This window comes from Ovis aries, chromosome 22 (genome assembly GCF_016772045.2).
Source record: "Ovis aries strain OAR_USU_Benz2616 breed Rambouillet chromosome 22, ARS-UI_Ramb_v3.0, whole genome shotgun sequence".
Taxonomy (NCBI): Eukaryota; Metazoa; Chordata; class Mammalia; order Artiodactyla; family Bovidae; genus Ovis; species Ovis aries.
The window spans coordinates 14,102,790-14,124,132 of NC_056075.1; the positions used below are offsets into that span (position 1 = coordinate 14,102,790).

Here is a 21,343-nt window from a genome sequence, read left to right on the forward strand (position 1 = left end):
GGAAATCAGGAAATCAAGTTCAGCTTGTCCAAATAGTAGAACGTCCTTATTTTTTATTGTTTATTTTTTATTTTCACACAGAACTTAGGAAACCGTTTCTGTTTGATGATATAAAAACAAGAGCTATTTCAAGCTCAATATGTGAAGATTAAGTGTTCTTCAATTCTGCCTTTGATCTGTTTCAAGAGGAATTATTTATCTTAAACTGTGATACAAGAAAGCAATTCAACAGGTAGAATTGTTAAATCAATATTAAAGTGAATTCCTGAGGGAGATTGGGGGAATTTCCATTTATAGTGAGTAGTCTGTAGATGATTAAAGTACAGTTTTGATTACAGACATTAGCATGGATTGCTTAGTTAACCTCTTCAGCCTAATTCTTTTCAGTCCAACGGCCTGATCAAGCATATTCCTATTAAGTTACTTAATGATTATAGAAATAAGCATTTGTATGCATGATCCTTTTACCCATACATCCATTTGCTTCCTCTCTAAAACCCCACATATGCATATACAAAGTGCTTGATTTTATATATTTGTTTACTTTATGAAATACTGTATAGACTGTCTCGTTAGCTTGCCTTTCATTGTACTAAATCTGTGAGTGATTGTACTAAATCTGCACTGAAGGGTTCCTGCCCTTCAGCAGTACTGCAGTTTTTAAAAATTAACGTGGACCCACACTGAGAGTTACTTGAAGCTAATATAAGACTTCTAACTAGAAAGATTTGCATCAGAACAGAGGGGAAAGCAGGAATAGCGTTCCCCTTTTAATCTGTGTAGTAGAGGATGGCCCAGTTCTTTTTCTTTGGCATCAGAGCTCTCTAACTTTGCTCCATGAAGCATTTCCAACCTGCCACCCTGAAGAGGTCTTTCCTTTTGAGTCCTGACAGTAATTGCAGGTGTAAGTTCCTAGAAAGTATATACTTGGGATTCTTCGTCAGTTTGCCTTTTTTAATCTGTTGATGAGTATGTAGCAAATTTTTTTTTATTATGGCTAAAGTGATAGTGGTGAATTATCTTTGATTAAGGACTTGAAATTTTCCTCCTATGGAGCAAGGGCATGGTACATGGACTCTAAAAAACACTTAAAAAAAAAAGTAACATTCATATATAAACATACACAATTTTTACAGGCACTAATTATAAATAGATATAGCTCAATTATTATTAAAAAGTGAACACAGACTTCCATTTTTCCAATCTGGCATGTAAAGAGCTAGGAAGTTGTCACTCTGTCCCGACAAGTGAAAAGCTGAAAAGATTGTGAAAATATCAACTCTTCCGTGATCTTTCAGAGAAGTGAAATCACAGACCACACTGCTGCCACCAAAATTGGAGTAATAGGCAAATACAGAGAATGACAACTTAGGAAAACCTAAAGTATAATTGAGTGTCCAGAGTCCCTCCATCTTTTAATTTTTAACTCTGCTTTATGTAGTTTGGGCCTCGTGTTCAGACTATATGGCTCCAAGGTCACTATTTTAAACCTTATATCCTCATGCTCTATTCATCTAAAAGCAGATGGCTAGCTGCTATGGAACTCCCTGTGAGTTAAAAGGATGATCAGCTCATCAGGATCCAACCTTGGCACTAGATAGAGATTCAGTTCTATCCAAGGCCAAATGGAACTGTGAATGAGGGCAGAGTGATTTTTCCAAAATGTATTTGCAGACTTTTCCACGAAGGGAGAAAAGATAGTAGACAATAAATCATAGATGTTTACTAAAATTTTCAGTGATATTACTACTTATCTTTTATTTAAAACACATGTGCTTATAGTATCTGAGGACTAGCATGGAGTTTGTGCATATATCCATTTAAAATAGTTCTTTGAGTGATTTTGTTGCACATCTGTGGTCAAGAACCGCTGATAGTATGATATCACTTAAGTTTTGTATGTTGAAATAAAAAAGTTCTTATGTGAGATATGTTTCTGCCTCCAGAGGGCACTATTTCTTTAACAAGTAGTGTGCGTGTGTGTGTGTGTGTGTGTGTCTGTGTCTGTGTCTGTGTGTGTGTGAGAGAGGGAGAGAGAGAGAGAGTGTGTGTGTGCATGAGAGAGAGAGAGAGAGTGAGTGTGCATGCGTGCACTCATTCGTGTGTGTGAGAGAGTGTGTGCATACGAGAGAGTGTGTGAGTGTGTGCATACACACATGTGCGTGCATGCGCTCATTCATGTCCAACTCTTTGGGACCCCCGCCAGGCTCCTCTGTCCATGAAATTCCCCAGGCAAGAATACTGGAGTAGGTTGTCATTTCCTACTCCAAGGAATTTTCCTGACCCAGGGATCATACCTGCATCTGTTAATACCTCCTGCATTGGCAGGCAGATTCTTTACTGCTGTGCTACCTGGGAAGCCCCTTAAGAAGCAAAGAAGAAATTAGTTGCTTTGTTTATAAGCTGATTCATTTAAAATTTAATTTAGGAGTTAGTTGATGTGTTCTTGACTTTCTAATCAGATCATAAGGATTGAGAGTGTTTTGGTTTCAACTGTAGTACTGCTTTCTAGGAAGTCCAAAATGATTTTCGTAACAGTCTCATAAGTGATAATTAGTTATCATTTCTTTAGGAATACCTTACCAAATAACTCGTGTATTCTAGTATATAAATACAAAGAAAAGATATAATGAAATCTTTTTGTGTGCTTCTTTCTTTCTATTCTTTTTTTTTTTTTAATTTTTTTGATGTGGACCTTTTTTTTTAAAAAAAAAAAAAAAAGGCCTTTACTGAATTTGTAACAATACTGCTTCTGTTTTATGTTTTGGTTTTTTGGCCAGAGGCATGTGGGATCTTAGTTCCCCAACCATGTATCAAACCCAGGCCTCTGCTTGGGGAGCTCAGAATCTTAACCATTGGACCACCAGGGAAGTCCCTCAGCCTGCTTTGTTTTATTCCTCTGATAAAAGTGAAAATGTTTTTTGCTCAGTTGTGTCTGACTCTTCACAACCCTGTGGACTGTAGCCTGCCAAGCTCCTCTGTCCATGGAGTTCTCCACGCAAGAATACTGGAGTGGGTAGCCATTCCCTTCTTCATGGGATCTTCCCAACCCAGGGATTGAACCTCAGTAGGAGAAGGCAATGGCACCCCACTCCAGTACTCTTGCCTGGAAAATCCCATGGACGGAGGAGCCTGGTGGGCTGCAGACCATGGGGTCGCTAAGAGTCGGACACGACAGAGTGACTTCACTTTCACTCTTCACTTTCATGCATTGGAGAAGGAAATGGCAACCCACTCCAGTGTTCTTGCCTTCAGAATCCCAGGGACGGGGTAGTCTGATGGGCTGCTGTCTATGGGGTCGCACAGAGTTGGACACGACTGAAGCGACTTAGCAGCAGCAGCAGCACTAATCATGTTTTGTAATATTGATTCTCTTCCTGCATTGTGAGATCTTTGAGGGTGAAAGATGTCTCAGTGTCTTTATACTGCTTTAATTCATAGGACATGATATAAATGATACATTAGGTTAAATTGTGTTCAAATGTATGTGACTGATAATGGTGGGTGATACTTAGGTCTCCTCTTAGTCAAGATATGAATTTAAATAGTATTAGGTTTGTGTGTGTGTGTGTGTGTTTTGCTTTTTGGCCATGATGCATGGCTCATGGGATATTAATTCCATGACCAGAAATTGAACCTGCGTCCTCAGCAGTGAAAGCATGGAGTCCCAACCATTGGACCACCAAGGGATTGCCAGTAAGTATTAGTTTTGCCAGAAATATCCATTCCATTGTAGTCAGAGAACATACTTTGTATGCTATCCGTTTTTTAAAGCCCCAGTCCTAGCTTTTTGGCACCAGAGACTTTTTCATGGAAGACGCCTTTTCTACAGGTGGGGATGGGGTGAAGTGGGAGGTAGATGATTTTAGGTTCGTAGCTGTTCACTTCTTGCTAGATGGCCTTGTTGGGGAACCTCGCTTTAAGGAGTTTTATGACCTAACATTTGCTCTGTTGTGCATAGTGTCCCATGTTCCTTTGAGACTAGTGCACGGTTTGCTAATGTTGAATGTTCAATAGATGTCTGTTAGTTGGTTTATATTGTTGATCAAATCGTCTCTGTCTTCTGCCTGCTCAGATTTGCTGTTGAACTCCTGATTTTGTTTGTTTGTTTCATTTATTGTATTTTTCAACTACAGAATTTCTATTAGGTTCTTTGTTTTCAAGTGGTTTCTATCTCTTTATACAGTTAATTTTGTCAGGTATTGTTCTCATATTTTCCTTTAGTCCTTTGATTATTTTAAAGACTGATTTAAAACCTTTGTCTTATAAGTCCAATATCTCATACTTTCTTGTTTCTTTGTGCAACTTGTAAATTTTATTGAAATCTAGACATTTATGGATGGATCTAGAGATTGTCATACTGAGTGAAGTAAGTCAGACACAGATAAATACCATACGATATTGCTTATATGTGAAACCTTAAAAGTGGGTACAAATGAACTTATTTACAAAACAAAAGTAGAATCATAGATGTGGAAAACAAACATGGTCATCGGGATAAGTGGGGGAGAGAGAAACTGGGAGATTGAGATTGACATATTGATTGAGATTGACATATGTACACTATGATAGATAACTAATTAGAACCTACTCTATAGCATAGAGAACTCTACTCAGTACTCTGTAATGGCCTGTATGGGAAAAGAATCTTTAAAAAGAGTGGATATGTATGTATAACTGATTGACTTTGCTGTATATCTGAAACTAACACAACATTGTAAATCAATTATATGTCAATGAAAATTAAAAATAAAGCCGTATTGTAATGTGGCAATTCTGATAATCAGATTCTCCTTTCTCCCCAAGGTTTGTTGTTTCTTCCTGGTAGGTGGTTGGTTGTTTCATGACTTTTCTGAATTAATTCCGTAAAGTCTGTATTTTTTGTCATCTGTGGCCACTGAAGTCTCTGCTTAGTTAGCTTAGTGACCAGCTAATGATTGGACACAGATTTCCATAAAAATCTGGAACCAATCAGTCTCCCAGTCTTTTTGAGGGACTCTCTGTATTTATTGGGGCATGCCTTCAGCAATCAGGCATTTGACACCTCTGCGTTAACCTTCACATCCTTCTTGCACAGAACTTCAGGGTCAGCTATAAATGAGAGCTTGGAGCTTTCTCAGGTCTTTCTGGAGTATATTCACAGCCCTACACATGTACACAGTCTTCTACCTTCCCAGGAATATGTCAGAGCTTTTCAAAGCCATCTATGGACATTTCATTCCCCAGTTTTTCCTTTTAAGCTTTTTGGCTCGCTTAGGTGTACCCTAGTTGTTATCTGCCACCTAAAGTGTCTGTGATGTTACACAATTGCCTCTAAATGTTTTTAAAAAATGCCCCCAGGAAAAAGGCTTTTTGCTCTCAGCAGTCCTGTTTTTAGGTCATGTAAAGACATCTCTGCAAGTGGAGTCTTCCAGGGAATCACCAGATAGATCTACTCACGATAATTCTCTGGGAATATGGCTTTAAAGGAGTGCCAACTCATTCTCCCCCTGCTGTGTTCGCTGACAGGCCAACACAGGTTTTTACCACTGTTGTGGGTCAAACAGGAGATGACAAGGGTGAACATTGACATTCTAGGAATCAGTGAACTGGACATTCTAGGAATCAAGATGGACTGGAACGGGTGAATTGAACTCAGATGACCATTATATCTACTACTGAGGGCAGGAATCCCTTAGAAGAAATGGAGTAGCCATCATCGTCAACAAAAGAGTCTGAAATGCAGTACTTGGATGCAATCTCAAAAACGACAGAATGATCTCTGTTCGTTTCCAAGGCAAATCATTCAATATCACAGTAATCCAAGTCTATGCTCCGACCAGTAACGCTGAAGAAGCTGAAGTTGAACAGTTCTATGAACCCTACAAGACCTTCTAGAACTAACATCCAAAAAAGATGTCCTTTTCATTATAAGGGACTGGAATGCAAAAGTAGGAAGTCAAGACATACCTGGAGTAACAGGCAAATTTGGCCTTAGAGTACAAAATGAAGCAGGGCAAAGGCTAATAGAGTTCTGCCAAGAAAATGCACTGGTCATAGCAAATACCCTCTTCCAACAACACAAGAGAAGACTGTACACATGGACATCATCAGATGGTTGACAGCGAAATCATTGATTATATTCTTTGCAGCCAAAGATGGAGAAGCTCTATACAGTCGGCAAAAACAAGACCGGGAACTGATTGTGGCTCAGATCATGAACTCCTTATTGCCAAATTCAGACTGAAATTGAAGAAAGTGGAGAAAACCACTAGACCATTCAGGTATGACCTAAATCAAATGCCTGACAGTGGAAGTGAGAAATAGATTTAAGGGACTAGATCTGATAGATAGAGTGCGTGATGAACTATGGACTGAGGTTCATGACATTGTACAGGAGACAGGAATCAACAACATCCCCATGAAAAAGAAATGCAAAAAAGCAAAATGGTTGTCTGAGGAGGCCTTACAAATAGCTCTGAAAAGAAGGGAAGTGAAAAGCAAAGGAGAAAAGGAAAGATATACCCATTTGAATGCAGAGTTCCAAAGAATAGCAAGAAGAGATAAGAAAGCCTTCCTCAGTGATCAGTGCAAAGAAATAGAGGAAAACAACAGAATGGGAAAGACTACAGATCTCTTCAAGAAAATGAGAGATACCAAGGGAACATTTCATGCAATGATGGGCTCAATAAAGGACAAAAATGGTATGGACCTAACAGAAGCAGAAGATATTAAGACGAGGTGGCAAGAATACACAAAAGAACTATACAAAAATAGCTTCATGACCCAAATAATCACAATGGTGTGATCATTCACCTAAAGCCAGACATCCTGGAATGTGAAGTCAAGTGGGCCTTAGGAAGCATCACTACGAAAAAAGCTAGTGGAGGTGATGGAATTCCAGTGGAGCTATTTCAGATAATGAAAGACAATGCTGTGAAAGTGCTGCACTCAATATGCCAGCAAATTTGGAAAACTCAGCAGTGGCCACAGGACTGGAAAAGGTGAGTTTTCATTCCAATCTCAAAGAAAGGCAATGCCAAAGAATGCTCAAACTACCACAATTACATTCATCTCACATGCTAGTAAAGTGATGCTTAAAATTCTCCAAGCCAGACTTCAGCAATACATGAACTATGAACTTCCAAATGTTCAAGCTGGTTTTAGAAAAGGCAGAGGAACCAGAGATCAAATTGCCAACATGCGCTAGATCATGGAAAAAGCAAGAGAGTTCCAGAAAAACATCTATTTCTGCTTCATTGACTATGCCAAAGCCTTTGACTGTGTGGATCACAATAAACTGTGGAAAATTCTGAAAGAGATGGGAATACAGACCACCTGACCTGCCTCTTGAGAAATCGGTATGCAGGTCAGGAAGCAACAGTTAGAACTGGACATGGAACAACAGACTGGTTCCAAATAGGAAAAGGAGTACATCAAGGCTGTATATTGTCACCCTGCTTATTTAACTTCTATGCAGAGTACATCACGAGAAACGCTGGGCTGGAGGAAGCACAAGCTGTAATCAAGATTGCCAGGAGAAATATCAATAACCTCAGATATGCAGATGACACCACCCTTATGGCAGAAAGTGAAGAAGAACTAAAGAGCCTCTTGATGAAAGTGAAAGAAGAGAGTGTAAAAGTTGGCTTAAAGCTCAACATTCAGAAAATGAAGGTCATGGCATCCAGTCCCATCGCTTCATGGGAAATAGATGGGGAAACAGTGGTTACTTTATTTTGGGGAGCTCCAAAATCACTCCAGATAGCAATTGCAGCCATGAAATTAAAAGACGCTTACTCCTTGGAAGGAAAGTTATGACCAACCTAGACAGTATATTCAAAAGCAGAGACATTACTTTGCCAACAAATGTCCATCTAGTCAAGGCTGTGGTTTTTCCTGTGGTCATGTATGGATGTGAGAGTTGGACTGTGAAGAAGGCTGAGCACCGAAGAATTGATGCTTTTGAACTGTGGTGTTGGAGAAGACTCTTGCATGTCTCTTGGACTCCAAGGAGATCCAACCAGTCCATCATAAAGGAGATCAGTCCTGGTTGTTCATTGGAAGGACCGATGTTGAAGCTGAAATTTCAATACTTTAGCCACCTGATGCGAAGAGCCGACTCATTTGAAAAGACCCTGATGCTGGGAAAGATTGAGGGCAGGAGGAAAAGGGGGCAACAGAAGATGAGATGGTTGGATGGCGTCACTGACTCAATGGACACAGGTTTAGGTGGACTCTGGGAGTTGGTGATGGACAGGGAGACCTGGCGTGCTGTGATTCATGATGTCGCAAAAAGTTGGACAGGATTGAGCAATTGAACTGACTCACTGACTGTGGGATATTGATTTTCAAGGATACTGTGAACCTGGAGCTAGTGAGGAAAAGTGAAAAGGGGCACATTAAAACATCACAGAGCTTGTTTCCATACCAAGGTTCAGCAGTTTTTCATGAGTAGATGCTGCTTGAATTGCTGCAGGCTTTGAGTTAATTTCCAGACCTCTGGAAAAATTGATTTTTGACAATTTTTGCTAGTTTTCTTGTTGCTTTAATGGATCAGAAAATGTTTGAGTATTCTTACTCTGCTTTTTTTCATCACTCCATTTCTTTTCTCTTGAGAAGTTAACCTTTTTGGGGTAGCAGTGGGTGGGGGGTGGGCCTTTTCTCCTCAAAACAGCATTTCTGATGTGATAGTCCCACTTAATTTCCCTCAGTGAGTCAGTGGATATACGTCGTCTGCATTCTTGACAACTTTTGTTTTCCGTTTCTGTCTCTCCCAGGATCTTAGAGCTGTGAGAACAGTTCAGAATTGATAACTGATAAGTTATACTACCAAATAAAGACAAAAAAAGTAAAAGTGAAGTTGGAGGAAAAAAGTGATGTCAAATAGAGTACTTTCAACCAGAAATCCTACAGTTTTATTGGATTTTGAATAAATGTTTAAAATATTAAACCAAAGAAATATAAAAAACAAAATTTGGAATTTTAAGAAAACTTGTTTATTTACCTGATTCTATAACTTATTTTTCACTTTTTGTTTTGTTGTATCCTGTCAGGATGCCCGACATGCAGCAGAGGGAGAAATATATACCAAGCTTAATCAAAAAATTGATGAATTTGTTCAGCTTGCTGATTATGACTGGACAATGTCTGAGCCAGATGGAAGAGCTAGTGGTTATTTAATGGATCTTATTAATTTTTTGAGAAGCATCTTTCAAGTGTTTACTCATTTGCCTGTAAGTATAAATAATGTCAAAAACTTGTTATAATTTTGCTTACTAAAATATATTTTAGAATTCAGTTTTAGTTGGAGGCTTACTTGTTTAAACTACTTCCTAGTTTGAATATTTCCTTTTCTGTAAATAAATTTCTGAAAAATGTTAATCTGACTTTTTTTTGAGTTAAAATTGGTATATAACATCATATAAATTTCAGGTATATAACATTATAAATTGGTATTTGTGAACACTCCAGTGACCACTATCATAAATCTAGTTACCATCTACTTCACCCTCCCCCAGCTCCTAACCCTCTGGTAACCACCAGTCTGTTCTGTGTATCTATGAGTTTGTTTTTGTTTTGTTTGATTCTACATAAAAATGAAATCCTATGGTATTTGTCTGTCTCAATCTGACTTATTTCACTTAGCATAATAGCCTCCTGGTCCATCCATGTTGTCGCAGTGGCCAGATTTCCTTCCTTTTTTATAACTATGTGGCATTCTGTTGTATATATATATATGGCACATTTTCATTATCCATTCATGGACACTTAGGTTGTTCTCATATCTTGGGCTGTTGTAAATTATGCTTCAGTGATCATAGTGGTGTATATACTTTCAAATTAGTACTTTTCCTTTTTTTCAAATAAATATACACAACTGAAATAGCTAGATCATATGGCAGTTCTACTCTTAATTTTTTGAGGAATCTCCATATTATTTTCCATAGTGGTTACACCAGTTTACATTCTCACCAACAGCATATGGGGGTTCCCTTTTCTCCACATTCTATGCAATACTTATTGTTTCTGTTTTTTTATTATTTATATATAATAGCCATTCTAATAGATGTGAGGTGATATCTCATTGAAGTTTTCATTTGCATTTTCCTCATGGTTAGGATGTTGAACATCTTTTCATGTGCCTGCTGGCCATCTGTATGGCCAGCAAAATGGCTTTAGAGAAATGGCTCTTCAGATCTTCTGCCCAGTTTTTGAGTTGTTGGGTTTTTTGTTGTTGAATTATTTGAGTTCATTATACGGCAAGGATATTAACTGCTATTGTATATAATTTGCAAAAATCTCTTCCTATTTGGTGGGTTGCTTTTCATTTTGTTGATGGTTTTCTTCAACAGAAAACATTTTTTGGTTTCATGGAGTCTCATTTGTTTATTTTTGCTTTCGTTTCTCTTACCTTTGGAGTCAGATCTAAAAAAAACACAGCTAAGGCCAATGTCAGGGAGGTTACCTCCTATGTTTTCTTATAGGAGCTCTATAATTTCAAGTCTTTTTAAGTTTTTTTATTCATATATTTTTGGTTGTGCTGGGTCTTTGTTGCTACTCATGGGCTTTCTCTAGTTGCCATGAGTGGGGGCTGCTGTTCCTTGTGGTACACAGGCTTCTCACTGAGGTGGCTTCTCCTGTTGTGGAGCATAGGCTCTAGGCACTCAGGCTTCGGTAGTTGTGGCTCATGGGATCTCAAGTGTGGGCTCAGTAGTTGTGGTGTGCGGGCTGTAGTTGCTCTGTGGCATGTGGAATCTTCCCACTAGAGATCAAACCTGTGTCCCCTGCATTGGCAGACAGACTCCCATCCACTGTACCACCAGGGAAGTCCAGTTTCAAGTTTTTAATCGATTTGAGTTAATTTTTATGTATAGTATATGATAGTGGTCTAGTTTCATATTTTTGCGTATGGCTGCCCAGTTTTCCCAACCCTGTTTATTGAAGAGATTCTCCTTTCCCCATTGTATGTTCTTGGCTTCTTTGCTATAAATTAGTTGTCCGTGTATGTGTGGGTTTATTCCTGGACTCTCTATTTTGCTCCACTGTTCGGTGTGTCTGTTTTTATACCAATGCCATGTTTTGATTAGTATGCCTTTGTAGTATAGTTTGAGAAAAGGAATCATGATACCTCTTTAATCAATTGTTTGAAACTTTACTTTGTTTTACTTTTTAACTCAGATACCTTACAACTGGCTTCCCACCAAAGCCAAAACAAAGCCCTGAAACTGACAACATATTCTTAACTAGAAATAAACTGATAGAAGTAGTTTTCATGAAACTACTTCAGTATGATCAGTGACTTTTCTTTTAGAAAAGGCCAAGAAATTATTGGATATTTGTAGACCAGAGACTAAAAGTAGAACAGGAGCATTGCTCCATCCTGTTATGTAGTCATAGTACATTTACATCTTGAATAATCTGTTGATGAACAGATTATTTGAGTGTGAGTAGGCTGAAACACTGGATTCTTCCTATGAGGGATGCAAAGGGAATTCCCTGGCAATCCAGTAGTTGAGAGTCCATGCTTTTGCTGCTGGGGGCCCAGTTCAATCACTGGTAGAGGAACTAAGATCCGACAAGACTAGTGGCACTACCAAAGAAAGAAAAAGGTAGGCAAGACGAAACAGAGGATAATGGGATGCACATTTTCTCATTCCGTTCAATTCAGTCGCTCAGTCATGTCCAACTGTTTGTGACCCCATGAACCACGGCACGCCAGGCCTCCCTGTCCATCACCAACTCCCAGAGTTCACCCAGACTCATGTGCATCCAGTTGGTGATGCCATCCAGCCATCTCATCCTCTGTTGTCCCCTTCTCCTCCTGCCCCCAATCCCTCCCAGCATCAGGGTCTTTTCCAATGAGTCAACTCTTCACGTGAGGTGGCCAAAGTATTAGAGTTTCAGCTTCAGCATTAGTCCTTCCAATGAACACCCAGGACTGGTCTTCTTTAGGATGGACTAGTTGAATCTCCTTCAGTCCAAGGGACTCTCAAGAGTCTTCTCCAACACCATAGTTCAAAAGCATCAGTTCTTCGGCACTCAGCTTTCTTCACAGTCCAACTCTCACATCCATACATGACCACAGGAAAAACCATAGCCTTGACTAGATGGACACTTGTTGGCAAAGTAATGTCTTTGCTTTTGAATATGCTATCTAGGTTGGTCATAACTTTCCTTCCAAGGAGTAAGCGTCTTTTAATTTCATGGCTCCAGTCACCATCTGGAGTGATTTTGGAGCCCCCCAAAATAAAGTAACCACTGTTTCCCCATCTATTTCCCATAAAGTGATGGGACCAAATGCCATGATCTTCGTTTTCTGAATGTTGAGCTTTAAGCCAACTTTTTCACTCTCCTCTGTCACTTTCATCAAGAGGCTCTTTAGTTCTTCTTCACTTTCTGCCATAAGGGTGGTGTCATCTGCATATCTGAGGTTATTGATATTTCTCCTGGCAATCTTGATTCCAGCTTGTGCTTCCTCCAGCGCAGCGTTTCTCATGATGTACTCTGCATAGAAGTTAAATCAGCAGGGTGACAATATACAGCCTTGATGTACTCCTTTTCCTATTTGGAACCAGTCTGTTGTTCCATGTCCAGTTCTAACTGTTGCTTCCTGACCTGCATACAGATTTCTCAAGAGGAGGTCAGGTGGTCTGGTATTCCCATCTCTTTCAGAATTGTCCACAGTTTATTCTGATCCACATTTTCTCTTTAGTTATACTCTAAACTAACAGAACTACTGTTAAAATGTGAATGTAATAGTTTTGTACAAAAAAAGTAGGAAGAAATTTTTACCTTTTTAATATCATAATAAGATACAGGTGGACACAAAAAAGTTAAATGTGAAGCCTACCCAACTGCCTCTAACCATCTCCTTGTTTAAAATGAAAAGAAAAAAAAAGACGTTATTCTCCCCATCTATTTCTCTATCAAAGGGCCAGTTAGAATATTTGAAGGACGGTATTGCTTAAAAATAGAAGAATTTCTTAGAGATTTTTATAGTGGATCTGTGCCAAAGAGCCTTTAGAAGCTTACCCAGGGTTGATACTATATTCCTCACTATTTCTTCAGTTGAAAAAGGGAACCTGTGTATTATATATATAATTTTAATACCACCTCCCTAGTAGCTCAGTTGGTAAAGGATCTGCCTGCAGTGTGGAAGACCCGGGTTCAATCCCTGGGTCAGGAAGATCCCCTGGGGAAGGGAATGGCAACCCACTCCAGTATTCTTGCCTGGCGAATCCCATGGACAGAGTTGCTGGTGGGCTATAGTGCATGAGGTCACAAAGAATTGGACATGACTGAGCAACTAAACAGTATTACAACAATTTCAAAAAAGTATGCATTAAATAGTTATTGAATTAATTTGCACTCACCTTGTCAGTATAAATCTCTGTGCTTCCAGCCAAAACCAGTTCTCACAAGTAAACACCTTGCTCATGCGTGCACGCATACACAGGTACACATCTTGTGTCTGTGTTGCGATATGTGCTTCACAGGGTGACGTGAGATGATGGGTAAGGGTTTTGTGCCTAGCTCAGGTGAGGTTAAGAGAGATTGTATATTAGAGATGTTTGGGGTAAATGCCTTACCTCAGGTGGCTGACATCTAGAGGGAAGTCCTGCTTTTTCATAGCACATACTCTGCTGACGTTGAGAATGACAGACTCCTGTCACTCACCTGATCTATAACAATATTTTGTGTAGTTTTAGGTGAGTGTGTGCCATTTTGGATTTTTATCTAAAATCCCAACTAACATGGGTGTTTCTGCAAGGAAAGTTCACTTTTATAAAATGTAGACCAACAAATTCAACAACAGCAATATATAGGACATAACCAAATAAGAAAATTATGGTTTACAGTTAGGAAAAGAAAAAAATGGTACTAATACAGTATATTCTTATTCAAGGGATGAACTCAAAGCATAATTCCCAAGCAAAAATATTAAGTTGTTGACTATGGTAAATTTTAGCAAGATTGATTATTATGGCTGAGTATATTAATTCTCTGAAATGCTGAAATTGTATAAAATATTCAGTTAGTTTGTGTTCTTTCAAGCAAAAAACAGTGTTATTAAATGCATTATTTTTCTAAGCAATATATGGCGATGTATAAGCTGCCATTTTAATTTAAATATTTTAAGCTAAAAATAATCCGTCATCTTCAGTTACCTTTGGACCCAGATAGAGAGTGGGCCCAGTTTTGGAGTCTCTCAAACTAAAAGAATCTTCATAAGGTATTTTTTCATCACAGTCAGCCAGTCCCAAGTCAACCAGCTTAGGTAGAATTAGTTATCCATGAAAAATTATGGGGAGGAGCTGGCTCTGGCTCCGTGATTCTTGATTTTGACAGGGTTAATAAACAGTGCCATGAGTTAGAGTCAATGGGAGCTGTGAAACCAAGGGTCACTCTTTCAAATAGTGCAAGTGTTGGCCAGTATTGCAAGTAATTGGACAGACAAGTAGATCCTGTAGGATAAAGATAACTGTCTCACCCCATCCCTGAAAAAAAAGTACATAAGACTGTCAGTTTAAAAGCTCCATTCTTAACTTCACTGCATATTTACTTTTTGTAAGTCCCTATGATTGTTGCAAAAGATTATTTTTCCCATCAGAGTCATGACTTGTTGTTGCTGACCACATTGCCTAGTAAAGGTTTCATTGATTCTAGAAAAGTTATAATCCACCGGATAGCATTTTGTTCTCTTCTCACAGGGTATGAGAACAATAGAACTTAGTGAATGATAATGGTTTTGATGGAGCTTAGAGAAAGAACTTCATTGTCTTTCTCTTTTCTCTTTACCACTGTAGTTGTGGTAGGAAGCTGTAGAATTTGGAAGGTCACCAATAATGTCTACTTTAAATGCCTCCAGTCTCTATGGTTGAATGGGTGAGAGAACTGGTATATTATTGTCCTCACCTGTTTCTCTTAAGAGTCAGCCAGCAAGCCCGTGCAGAGGATGAAAAGCCTGTGTCTTGCTTCCATGTTAGATTATCTCCTCATCTGCATTTCCCTGTGCTCTAGCAGAGAAGCCAGGCTCTCTGCTGGCCACAGGAATTAACAGTAACTGAAAAAGCAATATTTGTAATAATGACAAGTATTTCCCCATACCCAGAATGTTAAACTTCCCTACTAAATATATTATCTGTCTTCAGGAAACTTACCATTTAATGACTCAGAGTTAAGCCCACTTATATGTTACTGTTCTTAGGGACCAGAGTGATGAAGGGAAGAGAGCACAGGGTGGTCTGTAGAGTTAGAAGGACTTATGTTTGAACCTGAGATTTTTAACTTCCTGGCTGTGGAGTCCTGGCAAGTTGCTTAACTTCTCTGAACTCCTTTACTTCTGCAAAATAGACATAATCCATTTTCCCCATAGGACTTCAGTTCCCTTCAGTTCAGTCGCTCAGTCGTGTCCGACTCTTTGCAACCCCATGAACCGCAGCACACCAGGCTTCCCTGTCCATCACCAACTCCAGGAGCCCACCCAAACTCGTGTCCATTGAGTTGGTGACACAGCCCAACCATCTCATCCTCTGTCGTCTCCTTCTCCTCCTGTCCTCAATCTTTCCCAGCATCAGGGTCTTTTCAAAAGAGTCAGCTCTTCACATCAGGTGGCCAAAGTATTGGAGTTTCAGCTTCAACACAGTCACCCATAGCACTAGCAGAGAATGAAATAAAGTCATGTGTAGAATAGTTGGCTGGCAGGGTGCTTGACATAAAGTAGCCCCTATTAATAAATATTTTATCTTTCCTTCTTCTTTCTTCCTCTGTTGTTTTAAAGCTTTTTATAGTATTAGTTTTAGTTCAGTATCATTACAGTTTTTTTTCTTGTATTTATGCCTATATTTTTGGCTTGTATTATTTAGTTTTGAGTTCTGTGCTTTTGTATTATATAGCATTTTAAAGACTTCTTCATTAATTTTTAAAGATATTCACTATAAAGTATATTTATTTGAATAATTGTTACAGCTTGACTGCTTACAGTGCTTACAGTGGCTAATGGTCAGATGCTGGCTAATGTCAGTGAAGTGTGATTATTGCATGATATAAATATTATTTTATCCCCAAATCAGTACTGTTGAAATCAGCAATGTTTACTGTTTCAAATGTGTAAGTGAACTTTCTTGTTTCTGATCATTTTTTCCTGACAGTTAAAAACTATTGCTCAGTAAAGAATAAAATTTTTAAAAAGTTATCTTCTGTTATCTTTTAAAAGAAAAATTACTGTTAACATTTTGACATGTGTTCTACAAGTCATCTTTTTCTAATGCATTTATAACACTTTTAAGCCTGACTTGTAAGCAAGCTTTGTGGTTTTTAAATAAGATTTTATATTAGCTAGAAAATTTGAAAACCATTCAATTTTGAATTTTAAAACCATTCACTGTTAAATTTTTAAAAGCATTCCGCATTCACTCACCACTTACAAGTCTATAAATACAAGATATTGTTGAGCAGCTTGCAGTTATTTAGTAATTCATGACTGCCAAGTAGAACTCAGTAATCGCTTACTGTGAATACAGTACCACCTAAAGACCCAGCAGTGATCCACTGGAAACAGTAGTTACCGTTTCTTTCATATATGCTAGTGATGTGTTTGTTAAAATAAAGATGTTTTATTGATTTACAACCACTAAGGGATATGTGTAAATAATGAACCTAGTGCCACTAACTTTTAAATTTGCACTTTTAATTTCCATAAACCGTTTAAAAAACATTATGCTTTCTGTGAGAAATAAGTATATATATCCAGTGAACGAAGGTGCATGATTTAGATAGAAATGGATAGTGTCTAACTTTTAAAACCATACTCTTAAGAATTTTTTTCTGGAGATGCAGTACTATATTGAAAATCCTGAGATTCACGGTCTAGGCCTGATTATTCCAGTTAACCAACATTATGTAAGTTGACAAATCATTCAGACTCTGAGTTAATTTGCTAATTAATATGTTTCATTTCATAGAACTAAAAATGAAGGCTGCTTTTTAAAAAATATTTTAAAAATAAAGGTTATTTTAAAAATTTGCTTCAGTTAATATGTATACATGGTAATAAGTCAGTTATCCCAGAAGTCTTTGGGATGGAAAATAGCCTTCCCATCTCCCCCAACCACAGACTACCATTTCACCATACGTTTTCATTTCTTCTGGTGGTTATCTTAAAGAGAGAATATCTTGTGAGTCCTTACTAAGAAAGATAAGGCACATGTATTCAGTAGCGACTTCTCACTTCGTCCTTTTTCTTCACTTTGATGTTCTATTTCTTAGGTTTATCGCTCCTTTATATAAAATAGTTATACTATTTTTTGTTCCTTTTCTTTAGTCAGTATCTTAATTTGCTTCTATGTACAATAAAGACATTAGCCTCCCTACCCTTCTCTCTGTCAATTCTTCATCTGATGTTTTCTGACTGCTACAGAGGCCTCTGTCTCCGCTTTGTACCAGTTGCTCTCTAGAATTGCTGTATAGCTGTTTACCTGGGACTTTCTTTCTGTGATCTCCAGAGTTGGAAACTGTATCATGGATTTCAAGTGTTTTTAGTGCTTTACTGGTTGGTTTTGCTAAACTGCCACGGTAACTTTCTCCTATTTAAGTCCTTGCATATCATGAAATATCTTCTCTGTCCTTGTGTTTGATTGATAGTTTAGTAATTCTAGGTTGAATAGTTTTTCTCCGACGATTTTTGTTGCATTCTACCATTGTCTTTTGGCATCCAGGTTTTAGGATCTATTTTTTATTCTTTAATATTCTAAAATGTCATGATAATGTGAGGAGATGTAAGCTTTTATTTCATTTACTTAGCTCTTTATTCAATGACCCCTTTCTGTCAAAGGGGAAGTTCAGCACAGGAAGCTTCTCTTTTATTATTTTTCAGATAATATTTTCCCTCCACTTTTCTGTTCTCTCTTTCCTGGACTCTTAACTAGATGTTAGAGTTCCTAGACTGATCTTCTTTATCTTTTATCTTTTCCTTCATTTCCTATCTCTCTTTTTGTTCTCTGTTTTGGGAGGAGTTCTCAATTTTATTTTCAGTCCATCTAGAGAATATTTTATTAGTTATATATTTTAATTTTTAAGGAGTCACTCTGTTTTAAATGTGTTCTTTTCTTATAGAATACTGTTCTTTCTTTTTTAAAAAATGTATATATTATCTTTCAAATCTCCCTGAGGTGTTAGATGTTGGTTTTTTTTTTTTTAATTAATTAATTAAATTGGCTGCTGAGGCCTCTTTAGTTGCAGCATGTGGGATCTAGTTCCCTGACCAGGGATCGAACCTGGACCCCCTGCATTGGGAACACAGTGCCTTAGCCACTGGTCCACCAGGGAAGTCACTGCAAGGTTTTTTTAAAGGATATTTTCTGCTCCTTGAATTATCTGTATTACCCTTGAATAGGATTTTTCTTTGTTCTTCTCATTCTCTTTTAACAAAGAATGCCTGAAACACTGATTTGCGTTTACTCTGTTACTGTATAAATACTCTATTTTTTGATAGATTTTTTTTTCCCTCTTAGTTAGGAATCTGACTGGAAATTTTTTAAATTTGGGAGGCACTTTGCCTAGGATTCTTAACCTTAGAGTGAGCAGATATAGAGCTGTCCATGAGATTGTGGTTTCCTTTCTTCAGGGCTGACTTCATGGATGTGTAACATGTGCTATGGCACATGGTCCTGAGGTTAGAAAGGTTCTGCACGTGCTTAGGTGCTTTGCTGGCATCTTGAAATTCTTACAGATTTTTGGACAAGGGACCCCACATTTTCATTTTGCACTGAGCTCCATAAATTGTGTAGCCATCACTGCCCCTCTTTCCATTGTCACAACACCTCCCCCCCGCCGCCTCCTCCTTCTTGCTCTCTCTCTCTCTTTTTTTCTACCTACACCAGGAGTCTCACCTCTCCCTCTAAAGTTTCTCTCACTGTGGAAAAATGCTTGTGCTCTGTAGTTAGGGGATCACTGGCACAGTTGTTCTAGAGATCTTTAGTTACTTACCCTGTTTCCCATTGCATTTCTGGCATCTGTCCTCTCTCATGTGCACAACTGGACCTCTGATACCAAGCTGGCTCCCAGCTCCACTGTAGCTCCCTGGTAGCATGTAATGGGCAGTTGCCTTCTCTTCTCTGTTTAATCTGTCTTCTGGGTGACTTCCCTGGTGGTCAAGGTGTTAAGACTCTGCACTTCCAATGTGGGGGGCACAGGCTTGATACCTGGTCGGGGAACTAAGATCCCACATGTCTTGTGGCATGGCCTAAATAAGTAAATAAATAAACATTAAAAAAAAATCTGCTTCCTGTCTCCTGGAAGGTATCCCTTAATGAATTCTTCCACGTGCCTTCATTTTCTGTTGTTAAACATTTTATTCCTGTTTTGTAATTTTGTGCTTCTTGTATCACTTGTATCTCAGGATCAGTGGGAAGCAAACACATTAACTTAGTCTACTGTCTTGATTTTGAACAACTTCTTTCCTTCTCTTTGAAATAAAATGATTGGATGAGATCACCTCTAAGGTCCCTATATATAAAATTTATTATTAAGTGTCACACAGGTGTAAAGTCCTGACTTAAACTTAGATTTATTCATTCTGGCACCTTATTTTCTTTTTTAGTTTTGCTCTTTTATGTTCTTTGTCCTTTGGTTCATACTTTTTCCCTGAATTAAATATATAGATGTACATGTCTTGACTTCACTGGAAACTGCAGAGGAGAACTTTAATAGTCAGTAGTACAATCACAAGCTTTAATCACCCTTTCTTTTATGTGATACCAGAAAGAATTATATTAAAAATACAAAAATTATATATTTTAAATTGTTACATAAGCAGCTTTGAATACATTTTAGTACTTTCCCTTATCAAGTGAAAACATGACCATATATTTATTGTATACATATATGCTAACAAATTACTTTTTTCTTATTTCAATATTAATCTTTAAATATATAATAATAATGAATAATGTTGATGTGATGACTTATTGACTGTAACATAAAAATTGTATAATGTGAACAATGATGAAAGAATCACAAGTCCTGTGACTTACCTGTTCATGTTTATATATTAAATGTTGTTGACTGACTTTTATTGACTACATTACAGAATTTTAGCTAAATTTCATCTTGGCTTTATGACTTTTATATCTCACATAGAATTATATACCTCTTACACAATTTGAAAGATTTGGGGAAAAGATAGTTGGATAAAATAACTGTTGTGATGGGATTTTGCTAATCCAAACAAAATTTTTTTGGAAGTTAAATCTAGAAAGGACCTAGAGGTTACCTAGAGTCTAGTCCAGTCTTCCAGAAGAATGAATTGTCTGGATAACACAGCTGCCAACCCACTGCTTACTGTGGGTAATTATAGTAATCTACCTAGCTAGTTAAATGTCTTCCTCCATTTCTGCTTGTGGTTTCTCCTTTACTCCTTGTGTGTTTGGTAAAAAGGATAAGTTCCCATATGCAGGGCTACCTTCAGCTCAGGCTAGATCAGATATTCAGGTGTCACTAATAAATAAATTTTGAGTTTTAAATTGTAACAACAGAAAGTCAGCTGGCTTGTGTATGGTGTAATTTTTTACTGCTTTAAATTAAATACCACTTCTGTTGATATCGGAATACATTTTCCTTTTTTATGATTGCCTGTTTGACTTCCTTCTCAGACTAACAGCAGTGATCATGCAGCCATGTCGGTAAGTAGACACAAGCTCAAGCTAGCATGTGAGTTAGAAAATAATGAACTTCCTGCAGGCTTATTTTTCTCTGCTTAGGTGCTGATGGAAATTTTTAATTGTTTTGGCAGTGTTCTTGATACATTTGTAGTTTTGTGGAAGCCAGAGTTTGAAGATAATAACTAGTTGTTTTGGTGAAGCAATCAAGATTCTCTGGGGCTTGATTGTGAAAGTTAACGTTATGTTGCCTCTGTGGCGAGCGCAGTGCTCTGGGGACATCTCTCTGTGGTCATCTCAGGTATGACAGGCCATGCTTGAGATATTTTCCTTATCTGCAAGTGAGTTCAATAGTTCAATAAGAATATGTACTCTAGAGATTTTTGTGAGGGTTAAAAGAGGTAGTATACATGAAATGTTCAGAAAAGTGCCTGGCATAAAATGAACACTCAAAACGTATTAGTTGTTACATTTGTTTGTAAGATTATTTGAGCTTTTCCTGAATGCTTTTTCTCTATAACACTTATCCCAGACTCTACTTGTAGAAATCTCAGTGCATAACAAAGCATAGCTCATGACCCAATTCAAATGTTTCTTTTTCACCAAGCCCAATAGTGTTCATTGCCTTCCTCAGCATCTACTCTTTTTTAGTGGCTTTGTCATATTTTGCTTTTTATTGTATTTGTTCATCCTTTTCACCTCCA

At 37.9% G+C, this 21,343-nt stretch overlaps 1 protein-coding gene across 11 annotated transcripts in view; it reads left to right on the top strand.

Annotated features, from left to right (window-relative positions):
* EXOC6 (exocyst complex component 6) overlaps positions 1–21,343 on the top strand; it is a 190,444-nt gene that overhangs the window by 103,084 nt on the left and 66,017 nt on the right. For 6 of the 11 annotated variants that reach the window (XM_060405012.1, XM_060405015.1, XM_027960387.2 and 3 more), the window contains exon 18: positions 9,036–9,215. In XM_060405012.1, the coding sequence (XP_060260995.1) occupies positions 9,036–9,215 (180 nt within the window). Of the gene's footprint in view, positions 1–81; positions 6,754–9,035; positions 9,216–20,633; positions 20,664–21,343 lie in introns of those variants that run through there. The other 5 variants (XM_060405010.1, XM_027960386.2, XM_042238886.2 and 2 more) reach the window with 2 other exon arrangements.